At 48.0% G+C, this 12808-nt stretch overlaps 1 protein-coding gene across 4 annotated transcripts in view; it reads left to right on the top strand.

Annotated features, from left to right (window-relative positions):
• The window catches only part of LOC141097846 (probable pleckstrin homology domain-containing family N member 1), a 66475-nt gene extending 54009 nt beyond the window's left edge, over window positions 1–12466 (top strand). For all 4 annotated transcript variants that reach the window (XM_073585316.1, XM_073585318.1, XM_073585317.1 and 1 more), the window contains exons 12-13: window positions 9622–9698; window positions 9960–12466. In XM_073585316.1, coding sequence (XP_073441417.1) covers window positions 9622–9698; window positions 9960–10028 — 146 coding nt within the window. In that variant the 3' untranslated portion in view covers window positions 10029–12466. The remainder of the gene's footprint in view (window positions 1–9621; window positions 9699–9959) is intronic.
• The last annotated feature ends 342 nt before the right edge of the window (window positions 12467–12808 follow it).

The raw sequence follows: 12808 nt of genomic DNA, 5'->3' as shown, positions 1-12808 counted from the left end.
GATTATAGTAAAGTCTCATCACAAATATCCACAAGGAGGGTAACTTGATGGGGTGTAGGGTCTTCACCTAGCAGTGGTCCTCCATGTCATATTTACGAAAAAAGCCTTTTCCAGATTGTGACGAACAGCACGAACCGCCGTTCGCCACTTACGGGCGACTAACGGGGGTCCCGCTGCCACCAAAATGCGACGGACAGCAGACCCTGTGTCACCACTATGTCACAATCCCACCACTGACACCGGTGTATCAGCGGACGGAGGGACGTGACACAATGCCGGCACACGGCTATCACAGGCGCAGTGGGGCTTATCTTAGTTATCCCACCACTGGCACCATGTGACCAAAAATATCCAGCAAGCTAATCTCGCTCTACAATTTGCCGCAGGGGGAGTTTAATTTGGATGCCCCACCACTGCTATCAATCTTCCAAGTACTGCGGGGATTTATGTATATCCCACTTTCTCAGTTCCACTTTGGAACTCGCAGCTCTCCGGCGCCCCCCTTACCCTCAGGTCAGTCAGGGAACTGCACCTAGGATAATTAGTCGCCGGACGGACTGCCTGTTGTGAACCGGCAATTAGGCTTCTGCAGTAAGGGAATTATCAATGCTGTGGCCGCAGCCCCTTATTCAGCAATATAAGACCCTTCTGTACTGCCAGCAAGCCGAATAGCCGTACACAACGCGCTGCCACCAGTCACGGTTGCTTAATTCACAGTGTTAAATTAAGAGGGTCCGTGGCAAACCCCTTGAATTAGTAGCGATTATCTATCAAAGGCGTATAGTTCGATTCTTAGAGCATGGAGACAGGCTAAATATTAAATCATTTATTTTCCGAAAGAGGACAGTGATTACAGATAAAGGTTGCTATAAAATTGAGACAATAATTATGTACATTACAGATATAAAATAAAGGGATTAAAAACAGAGGTACACTCACGGTTGTTCATGACTCGTTAGGCAAACCCATGCGGCTGAGAAAGAAGGCGGAGCCACACATCTCCACTCATCTGGAGTTCTTGTCAGCACGAGGATTGGAGCTCTTCTGAGCTGGTTTTGCCAAGGGAATGCCTTATAGGCTTTGCTTTGTGACATCACGGAGAGATGCATTCTGGGTTGATCCCACCTCTCTCATCCAAGTTATGTTTTGGCTACAAAACTTACATTAGCTATAACTTTATGGGAGAAGCTGGTATGGACTCATCAGTGGTATCATGTTTCCCAGCGTAATGAGCCCATCAAGAAAACATCAAACATCTATGCGATATGACCGTCCATTTGGGCGCAAATCATATCTCAGGTTCTCGACATGTTAGGACTTCGGAAGTGACACTGTAGCGGAGCTGGGACCGCTCAGATCACAGAGATATGGTTATTATATCTCTATGTTATAGGGCTTTCGCAGGGCAGGCTCTTAAAGGTTTACTTCTAACTCCTGATTTCAAACAAAGAGGTTTTTTTTCCCGCACTTTTTTTCTCTTTCAGCTGAGGCTGAGAGAAGCCAAATGGTGTGACAGGAAGTGTCCTAGCTAATTAACATTCCTGCTCTGCCAGAGGAAGTGGCAGGGTTGATAAAACCTGGGGGGAAGGAATTCCTACTACTGTCAGTTTACAATGTCCTAGGATGGAGGATTTCTAGCACAGTCCAACAGAAAACATATTTTGCAGACATTGTATATCACACCTCCCCCCTTAAGAGGGCGCTAAGGAGGCATTACCTCTTGGTAATTGGCCATGCGCACCTCAGCGGGTTCGCCACGGCGGGACAACCCATCGGCATTGCCGTTTTTACTGCCCTTCCTGTGTTTTACAGTAAAGTCATACTGCTGAAGGGCAAGGCTCCAGCGGAGCAATCTTCCATTGGTTCCCGACACTGTGTGCAACCAGCTCAGAGGGTTGTGGTCGGTTACCACCGTGAAGGCGCGCCCGTACAGGTAGGGCTGCAAACGTTGCAGTGCCCACACCATGGCCAGACACTCCTCGATGGTCGAGTATGCCACTTCCCTCGGCAAAAGTTTCCGGCTCAGGTACAACACGGGGTGCTCTTGGTCCCCCGAGTCGACCTGGCTAAGCACAGCACCGAGGCCAAACTCGCTGGCGTCGGTCTATACCAGAAACGGGCGACTTCTGTCAACTGCTCTCAACACTGGAGAGTTGCACAGAGCTGCTTTCAAAGCTTGGAAAGCCGCCTCACAGTCATCTGTCCAGTTGACTATTTGGGGTAGCCTCTGCTTGGTGAGGTCAGTCAAGGGTTTGGCAAGGGCGCTATAGTCCTGTACGAACCGCCTATAGTACCCTGCAGTGCCCAAGAAGGACTTCACCTGTTTCTTGGTCCTGGGGGTGGGCCAGGACACGATTGCGTCCACTTTTTCTGGCTCCGGACTCATGGAACCCCCGCCTACCCGGTGGCCCAGGTAGTGGACCTTGTGCATGCCTATCTGGCACTTCCCCGGCTTGATGGTCAGGCCTGCCTGGTGAAGACGCTTGAGCACCTCCTGGAGGTGCTGAAGGTGTTCCTCCCAGGTGGAACTGAAGACGGCAATATCGTCTAAGTACGCCACCGCGTACTCCTCCAGTCCCCGAAGCAGGTGGTTGACCATCCACTGGAAAGTGGCAGGGGCATTCTTCATGCCGAAGGGCATGACCGTGGACTCGTACAGTCCAAAGGGGGTGATAAAGGCGGATTTCTCCTGCGCCTCAGGGCTCAGGGGAATCTGCCAGTATCCCCGACTCAAATCCATGATGGATATGTAGTTGGCGTTTGTCAACCGCTCGAGCAGATCCTCGATGCGCGGCATCGGGTGGGCATCAGAGGTTGTGATGGCGTTGAGCCCCCTGTAGTCCACGCAGAACCGGGTGGTTCGATCCTTTTTAGGCACGAGGACTACAGGTGAAGCCCACGCGCTTTTTGACCGTCGAATCACCCCCAGCCTTAACATCTCATCGATCTCTTGGCGCATGACTTGTTGCACCGTTTCAGAGATCCGATAAGGTGTTCACCGTAATGGGGCGTGATTCCCAGTGTCCACCTCATTAACCGCTAACTCTGTCCTCCCAGGACGGTTGGTGAACACGGGCCGGAAGAGTTCCAGGGTGGCCATCAACTGCAACCGCTGGGATATGGTTAGCGAACCACTTATCTCCATGTCCTCAATGGACCCATCGGCCTTGGCCTGGGCCAGCATGTCCAGGAGGGGATCTTCCTCCCCATCCTCTGGCAGATGGCAGACCGGTAGGATGCAAGCTTCACGTTCGTAGTGCACCTTCAGCATGTTGACGTGAAAGGCCTTGCGCCTACCCCGAGCATGGTCAAGCGTGACCACGTAGGTGACCGGGTTGAGCTGTTGGTGGACGACGTACGTGCCTTCCCAGGCTGCCTGAAGCTTATCCGTTGGTACAGGGACCAGCACCCACACCTTTTGACCCACCTGGTAGGTCCGCTCCCGGGTGTTCTGGTCGTACCAGCGCTTCTGGTCAGCCTGAGCCTGCGTCATGTTGTCATGCACCAACTGCGTCAAGGTCTGCATCTTGTCACGGAAGCGCATGACATAATCCACGATGGACACTTCTGTGGGGTTTGGCTCATCTTCCCAGGATTCTCTTATCAACCCAAGGGGTCCCCGGACTCGCCTGCCATACAGGAGCTCGAAGGGGGAGAACCCGGTCGAGGCCTGCGGAACTTTTCTGTAAGCGAACAGCAGGTGTGGGAGGTACCGCTCCCAGTCGCGCCCTTGGGTCTCAACCAGTATGCGGAGCATCTGTTTGAGGGTACCGTTGAAGCGTTCACACAAACCATTAGTCTGTGGGTGATACAGACTCGATACCAGGTGCGTCACCTGCATTTTCTCACAGAGAGCCTCTATTAGGCGAGACATGAATTGGGGCCCTTGATCGGTAAGCATCTCCCTGGGAAATCCTACCCTTGAAAAGATGGTCACCAGTGCGTCAGCCACCTTATCTGCCCTGGTTGAAGACAGAGCTACTGCCTCTGGGTACCAGGTAGCGTAGTCTACCACGGTGACAATGTATCGCTTTCCGGAGCTGCTGGGGACGGACAGCGGTCCTACAATGTCCACCGCGATTCTCTGGAAAGGCTCCTCTATCACCGGCAAAGGAATAAGGGGAGCCTTAAGAGCAGGCCCCGCCTTACCCACTTTGTGACAGGTGGCACAGGAGCGGCAGTAGTGTGTTACATCTGTCCCTATCTTGGGCCAATAGAAGTGTTGAGACAGCCGTGCCTTTGTTTTGCCGATCCCCAAGTGTCCAGCGAGTGGAATCTCATGGGCAATCCGCAACAACTCAGTTCTGAACTGATAGGGGACGACCCACTGTCTTTCCCTCAACCATTCCTTTTTAGGATCTCCGGGTACTGTCTCCCGGTACAACCTTCCTCGTTCCCAGAACACCCTCTCCTTATCAGGCTTGGAGGTGGGCGTCTTGGCGAGACCTCTCAATTTCTCCAGGCTGGCATCTGAGTGCAGAGCAGCCTGGAACTCCATGCTGGAGGCTGCCAGAAGTGATGTCAGGGTCCCCTCTTTACTGGGACCGTCTGGAACCGGCTCTGGGTTCACCTCTGGTTCAGTCTCTCCTGTAGCAGCAGAGGGTCCAGAAGACAGTGCGTTACCTGCGATCTGGGCACTCTGACTGCGTGTGACAGCTGCTATGTATGCTGCCTCCCTGGGGATTTCTACAGACCCACCAGCCGGTGCTGCCCTGGGCTCTACCTCCCCATCCACCCCCAACACTTCAGGAGCAGTGCTACTTATGGGCCAGTTACCTTCCTCGGCGGCACTGGTCAGCTGCATGGCATTACCTTCCTCATGGTCCCCATGCACCTCCCCATTTCCTTGAGCACCGTTGCTTGCTCCTGCCAGGGGTTCCTCAGCCGTCTCACTCCGCAGAGTGACGGGGCTGAGCACCTCGGTACCTGTGGACACATCTACCGTTTCAAAGAAAGGGTTAACGGGTTCAGTCAGCACAGATACATCAACATCATCATCATCCTTCCTAGGAAAAGAATGGTTATCAGTTTGCTTTGGTACATTCACATCAGCATCAGCATCATACCTGGGGAAAGAATGGTTGTTAGTTGCATCATTACTCATCAAGGCATTAGCAGGTAACACATTCAGTTTCCCCTCATCATCATCATCAACATCAGGGTTAACGTTACCCTTATTATCAGACTGGGGAGGGGTGTCAGGGACATAGTATGCAACCATCCGCCCCAAGTCAGTCCCCAATAAAACATCAGTGGGCAAATTTTCAGACACTCCCACCTCCCTCAACCCACTCCCAGCACCCCAATCAAGAAAAACCCGGGCCACTGGCAAGGGACAACGGGTGCCTCCAATCCCGGTGACAGTCAGGGTTTTCCCCTCAACAAACTCTTCAGGGGCCGCCAGTCTAGGACGGATGAGGGTTCGTTCAGCCCCGGTGTCCTTGAGGCCTGTAGCAAGACGGGCCCCCACCTGAACAGGTTGAACGTTGTCGTCAGCCCTCCCAACCACACCTCCCACCAAAAGAACAGAGGCGTTGGGCCCGGGGGCCTTGGCTGGGGGGTTCTTCGGCCTATTCGGACAGGCGTAAAAGAAGTGACCAGGCCGCTGGCAGTGGTGACACAGGCGACTGTCAGTAGCCGGCCTGTTGTTGGCAACAGGGACAGGGCCTCCGGAGGGACGGCTAGCTGGGGCACTGGGGTTGGTTGCAGGCTTACCCCCTTTCCAGCTGGTGGCGACTGGCCTCCGCGTCTCGGGCTTCCGGTTGGCCTCGTAGTTGTCGGCGATCTGCGCCGCTTTGTCCACGTTCGTTGGTTCGCGGTCCAGGATGAACTGTCGGACCTCAGCTGGGCAGAGATGCAGGAACTGGTCTTTGATCATCAGGTCCCGTAGCTTCTCAAAGGATTCAACGGACAGTCCATGGATCCACTGGTCAAAGTGGGTCCTGAGTCCTTGCACCACATCACTGTAGCTATCATGTGGGCCACGTTGGAGGTGTTGGAACTTCTTTCGGTATACCTCAGGTGTCAGCCGATATTTGGCGATCAGCGCCTCCTTTATGGCGCGATAGTCATCATCATGCGCTTGCGGAAGAGAAGCAAACGCCTCCAGAGCTTTGCCTTTTAGCCCTGGGGTCAAGTACCTGGCCCATTGGTCTTCGGGCAGTCGGTACTGTCTGCAGGCTTTCTCAAAGGCTCGCAGAAACGTGTCCAAGTCCCCGTCCTTTTCCATCACGGGAAAATGCTCTGTTCGGGGTTTAGGAGTCTGGACGCTGCTGGGCTCACTGGTTCGGGCTGTGGGGGCATTCCACCCCCGCTGGAGCATCTCCAGCTCATGGGCCCCCTGAGCTTCTGCATGGCGCTCAGCTCTCTCAGCCTGGGCTTGACGCTCACGTTCGGCTCTCTCAGCCTGGGCTTGACGCTCGGCCTGGGCCTCCTGCCGATATTGCCTGATCAGTGTCAGGCGACCCTCACTGTCTTCGGCAAGGAGTTCGTCCAAGGCCATTTGCAGATAGGGGTCCACCCCGTTATGGTTGAATGTGGGGCCAGCGCTCATGAGTGGAGCCTCTGCTGCAGCCCCATTGTTACTTGAGCCCGCTTCTGCGTTCGCTGGGCTCTGGTCGTTTTCCCGTTGCACCAGAGCCGCGATCATTTGGGCTTTGTTTTTGTTCGTGGTGTCGATCCGCCACACCCCGCAGAGGGCAATAAGAGATGCCTTGTTATGCTGCTTATACCACTCTGCTCCCATCGTAGCCATGGTTGCCAAATAAAAGACAGAAAAGAAAAACGGAGAAAAAGGGAGGGAATACTTGCAAGTACACAATAATGTCTCAGGACTAGTAACCACTGAGTCTGTTCTCCAAAACCTATGATGCAGGATTCCCGCAGGAACCGTGCAGGTCTTTAGTGAGAGGAATGATTGCTCAAACCAAATCACTAATGCTCTAGGATTATCCCACCGCTCTGCCACCAATATGTGACGAACAGCACGAACCGCCGTTCGCCACTTACGGGCGACTAACGTGGGTCCCGCTGCCACCAAAATGCGACGGACAGCGGACCCTGTGTCACCACTATGTCACAATCCCACCACTGACACCGGTGTATCAGCGGACGGAGGGACGTGACACAATGCCGGCACACGGCTATCACAGGCGCAGTGGGGCTTATCTTAGTTATCCCACCACTGGCACCATGTGACCAAAAGTATCCAGCAAGCTAATCTCGCTCTACAATTTGCCGCAAGGGGAGTTTAATTTGGATGCCCCACCACTGCTATCAATCTTCAAAGTACTGCGGGGATTTATGTATATCCCACTTTCTCAGTTCCACTTTGGAACTCGCAGCTCTCCGGCGCCCCCCTTACCCTCAGGTCAGGGAACTAGTCGCCGGACGGACTGCCTGTTGTGAACCGGCAATTAGGCTTCTGCAGTAAGGGAATTATCAATGCTGTGGCCGCAGCCCCTTATTCAGCAATATAAGACCCTTCTGTACTGCCAGCAAGCCGCAATAGCCGTACACAACGCGCTGCCACCAGTCACGGTTACTTAATTCACAGTGTTAAATTAAGAGGGTCCGTGGCAAACCCCTTGAATTAGTAGCGATTATCTATCAAAGGCGTATAGTTCGATTCTTAGAGCATGGAGACAGGCTAAATATTAAATCATTTATTTTCCGAAAGAGGACAGTGATTACAGATAAAGGTTGCTATAAAATTGAGACATTAATTATGTACAGTACAGATATAAAATAAAGGGATTAAAAACAGAGGTACACTCACGGTTGTTCATGACTCGTTAGGCAAACCCATGCGGCTGAGAAAGAAGGCGGAGCCACACATCTCCACTCATCTGGAGTTCTTGTCAGCACGAGGATTGGAGCTCTTCTGAGCTGGTTTTGCCAAGGGAATGCCTTATAGGCTTTGCTTTGTGACATCATGGAGAGATGCATTCTGGGTTGATCCCACCTCTCTCATCCAAGTTATGTTTTGGCTACAAAACTTACATTAGCTATAACTTTATGGGAGAAGCTGGTATGGACTCATCAGTGGTATCATGTTTCCCAGCGTAATGAGCCCATCAAGAAAACCTCAAACATCTATGCGATATGACCGTCCATTTGGGCGCAAATCACATCTCAGGTTCTCGACATGTTAGGACTTCGGAAGTAACACTGTAGCGGAGCTGGGACCGCTCGGATCACAGAGATATGGTTATTATATCTCTATGTTATAGGGCTTTCGCAGGGCAGGCTCTTTAAGGTTTACTTCTAACTCCTGATTTCAAACAAAGAGGTTTTTTTTCCCGCACTTTTTTTCTCTTTCAGCTGAGGCTGAGAGAAGCCAAATGGTGTGACAGGAAGTGTCCTAGCTAATTAACATTCCTGCTCTGCCAGAGGAAGTGGCAGGGTTGATAAAACCTGGGGGGAAGGAATTCCTACTACTGTCAGTTTACAATGTCCTAGGATGGAGGATTTCTAGCACAGTCCAACAGAAAACATATTTTGCAGACATTGTATATCACACAGATACTTATGTGTTGTTCCAACACAATGGCGGACGAGACAGGCATCAAATTAATAAATCTATTTACTGAGGTTATTGTCTGTAAGTTCTTGAATCCATTGGGAGTAGATGCGAACGAAGAAGTAAATTTCCTAATACAGACCCATACGATGTTTTTGGCAAATGCAATCATTTTTCTTCCTTTTTTACTTTTATTTTGATGTAGCAGTATAATAGACTTTTTTTTGTTGCTGGACATGTTGAGTTTTTTACTAGCACCATTTTTTACTACATGTCATAAATTGCATATTTTGGTTGGACAAAACCCCCCCGTAATTTCATCATTGTTTTTTGTGTGTTTAGTTTTTGCAGCAATTACTGAAAAAATCATATGTCAACTATATTCATTATGAATACGTTAATAGCAAATTTTTATTTTTTGTTAATTTTTTTCTACTTTTTTTAGTCCCAGAATATTCTTTGATGCTTCTACAATATATTTGGAAACTTCTGAGGTGTATAGATTTGCATTGTATTGTGCAGCTTCTTAGAGGTGGTGACTAATAGACTTAGGTGCATGGCGGACCTAGTTGGCCATGTTTAGCCCCCTGGATGCTCTGTCACCCTATCGACCCCTCACTTTCATATCGCAGATGCACTGATAGGGTGACAGAGGGTGAATCTTTCCTCTTTCTAACCACGTTGGAGCTCTGATCTCAGCCAATGCGATGGGGTGTTACAGATGACAACCGCTTCAGATAATGAGGACACAACTCTGGAGCCCACACTATAACCCTACCACAATGGTATGGCATGAACTAACTGCTCACCAGGATATACTATAATGGATGAAGGAGATAAAGAGGTTAAAGCAGATCCCTAATATAGGATTTTGGGATTTATAAGAAGGAAATAAATATAGCTATACCATAGGAAAATTGCCCATTGGCCACAGTCAAAATGTGGGCACCATCTTTCTTCCTCCAGTTCTAAATGCTAGTTTGTTGGAGACTTCATTTTGTAGTCTAGACAGTGGTTACACAATATGGACGACCATTTATTAAAAAAAGATTCATAGTAACAGCAAAAAAAATCTAAAAATTTTAAATACATTTTTTTAGGTGATCTTATGGAACCCATATTAATTTCCTGTATGACTCCTGAAGATTACACCCAATGGATTTTCTATTTACAGAAGGTACTTATTGAACTTTTCTCAATACATTTGATTATTTCTTAAAGTTAGTGATTCTCAGTATGACAACTCACTGGCTTTTATTGAGAATGAACAGTGTTTCGAGACCCAAACACAGTATTGGGACACCAGGAGATTTACATCCCATATTCAGTTTACTATTTATGTAGAATGTAAATTTTATCTGCGGTAATCACAATGTTAATCTTAAATATTTTAGTACATTATGGCAACAATACTAAATTAACCACTGTTGTCTTTCAGCCTCGTCATATCCATTGTGGTGTCACCCTACACCCACTTCCATCTGTGCCACCTAAATATAGAAGATAAGAAAAGATTAACGATTGAGAACATCCAGTCTTCGTGAATCGACTTTTCTCCTAAATGTCAGCTCGTTGATATAGGATGAGGAACCCATAACTTCCCCATCATGCACGAGTCATCTGGACACTGAACTATTTGGTGGAGCGTTGTCTAAGTTTAATTGATCAAGAATGCTTACTAAAACATAAGCAAAAAGGACGAGTCAAAAAAGGCTAGACACAATGAGACCTGAAATCATATTTGTAGCAAAAATACCCAAAGAAATCTTTGGAACATATGAACCAAGACTGTATCTGTGTTCTTCACCAAACATGACTCAGGTTTCTGAAGAACAAGAAATAGAAATGTGCGTATATGAGACATTTTGACTCACTAGATGGAAGTCGCATTGCAAAAATCTTCATTCTTAAGGTGCCCATATATGCACAGTAGAGAGAAGTCATCCAAACCTGCCATTTTTTTCTTGACCGAATTACTATCTTATATGTATCGGGACCTCCTTACTCTACTCCAGGTGGTGATTTCTGAGGAAAAAAAGAATCAAACATGTTGAAATTCGACATCAGATCGTTTTGTTATCCCTAGAGATGTCTGGCAGCAACTTCTTCACCTCTGTCCTGTTGGGAACACAAACACACTTGGCCAAGCAAAATTAGAAAAGTCTAGAGGAATAGCACTTGGTTGGATGAGTGTTCAGAAGTGTATAGGAACCATTACTTGTCTTTTCAAAATCATTATGAAGGCATGAGATTGATTTCATAGGTTTTATACCTCAAGGGTTTTTAATTAATTATTAGTCCAAGGTCATTACTAAGGCTTCAGGATGTATGTTATAGGTCTGGAGTCATTACAAAGGTTAGAGGCGTTTGCTATAGTTGCATAGTCATTATCAAGGCTTGAAAGTGTATTCTATAGGTCCAGGGTAATTACAAGGACTTGAAGGCGTATTCTATAGCTCGTTAGTAATTATGAAGGCTTTAATATGCATGCTATAGTTTTAGAATCATCAACAAGGCTTGAAGGTGCATGCTATAGATCCAGAGTCATTACGAAGGCTTGGAGGAGTATGCTATAGGTCCAGAGTCATCATCAAGGCTTGAAGGTGTATGCTATAGTTAAAGAGCCATTACCAAGGCATGAAGGTGTATGATTTAGGTCCATAGTCATTACAAAGGCTTGAAGGTGTTTGCTATGGGTCCAGAGTCATTATGAAGGCCTGAAGGTGTACACTAAAGGTCCAAAGTCATTACCAAAGCTTGAAAGTGCATGCTATAGGTCCAGAGTCATTACAAAGGCTTGAAGGTGCATGCTATAGGTCCCGAGTCATTAAGAAGGCTTGAAGGTGTGTGCTATGGGGCAGAGTCATTATGAAGGCCTGAAGGTGTACACTAAAGGTCCAAAGTCATTACCAAAGCTTGAAGGTGTATGCTATAGTTCCAGACTCATTAGGAAGGCTTGAGGGTATTTGCCATAGAAAAAAGTAATTTTCTCACAATGTAATCGGTGCAGTTTACTGTATTTTCCACATGTCCAACCAATAAGATGATTTGGTCTTGAATGTCATTGCCATCTTCTCAGTTGGAACGTAGACCACATTCAGACTTAACTAGCATATGACTTTTTATGCATAGCATTGGAGTTACATAACGATTTGATCAAAACAAAAAACTCAATCTTGCATGGGTTGTTTAGCTATTCCCAATCCACAAGTCTTACATTACTAGGGTCACATCTGGGGGGGGGAGTACATGATCAAACAAGGAATTTGCCAATATACATGCCGGAAGCCAAGCCATCACAGTGGCCAGATTACCATCTCAGATCATCCAGTGATGATTTATGGACCAGACTGAATTTTAATAATTTTCCAAAGTAAATGTTTAAGCTAAATCAAGAAATAAAAAGACTCAGGGAATAAAACAATAGCTTTCCGTGTATTCAATAGAGTCATGATCATGAATAAGCCTCATCATCATGAATGAGCCTCACCGGGCCTACAAATTATGTAATATCCCCGAAATTACGTCAGGTAGGAGGCAGTTTGAAGGGCTGTCATCCAGTGTTTACGGACTATCCATGTGGCCACTGACAATCTTGCCAGTCGATTTATTCATATCTAGTTGTAAGCAAAATAAAAAGTATTTTGGATGTGTTTGAAACTAAAAGCTTCTTATCTCTGTTGGCACCTGACAAGTGATGTGTATGAAGGGTGCCGGATAGCCATCTCAGTTTATTAGGCAAGCTAAACTCCTTCTCTGCCTCTGCTTCAGCTGTGATGGAGTAGTAGACTGGCTTAGATAATATACTGATCCAGATTCCCGGCCCTTTTCATACTAGTCACCAACACAGAGAAGAAGTGAGTGGATCCAATTGCAAAAAGTAAGCAAAGTTACCTTGAAATCGATGGAGCTTTGATAAATAAAGTATCTAATAAGCTGAAATAACTGTAGAGTCGGTGATGGGGCGAGCTGGGGGGGTGGTCCCTCTTTCACTACCGCGCAGAGATGACACAGAGACAAGATGGAGGCAGGTACTGGGTGCAACAGGTCCAAGTTTATTTCTTCACTTGCCGTCCGCCTGACGGCCTCCGCAGCACACCGCACGTTTCTTCACTTATCGGCCCTCCGTTTCTAGAGTCGTTTACACACCGTACTTTTACAATAGGGACGTACATATGCGTACCGTCCCTCCTTTACTGTTTGACGCTCCTGACAGGTCCGCCACTGTGGCCGCCCTAGGCCCAATAACCAACAGCGCTTTCACTGGTCAGTCGTCGTGTCCAATAC

The sequence above is a fragment of the Dendrobates tinctorius genome, unplaced genomic scaffold (assembly GCF_039654945.1).
Source record: "Dendrobates tinctorius isolate UK_male_01 unplaced genomic scaffold, ASM3965494v1 ptg000086l, whole genome shotgun sequence".
Lineage (NCBI taxonomy): Eukaryota > Metazoa > Chordata > Amphibia > Anura > Dendrobatidae > Dendrobates > Dendrobates tinctorius.
The sequence above is the reverse complement of the archived record's forward strand: the minus strand, read 5'-3'. Positions and strand labels throughout refer to the sequence as shown.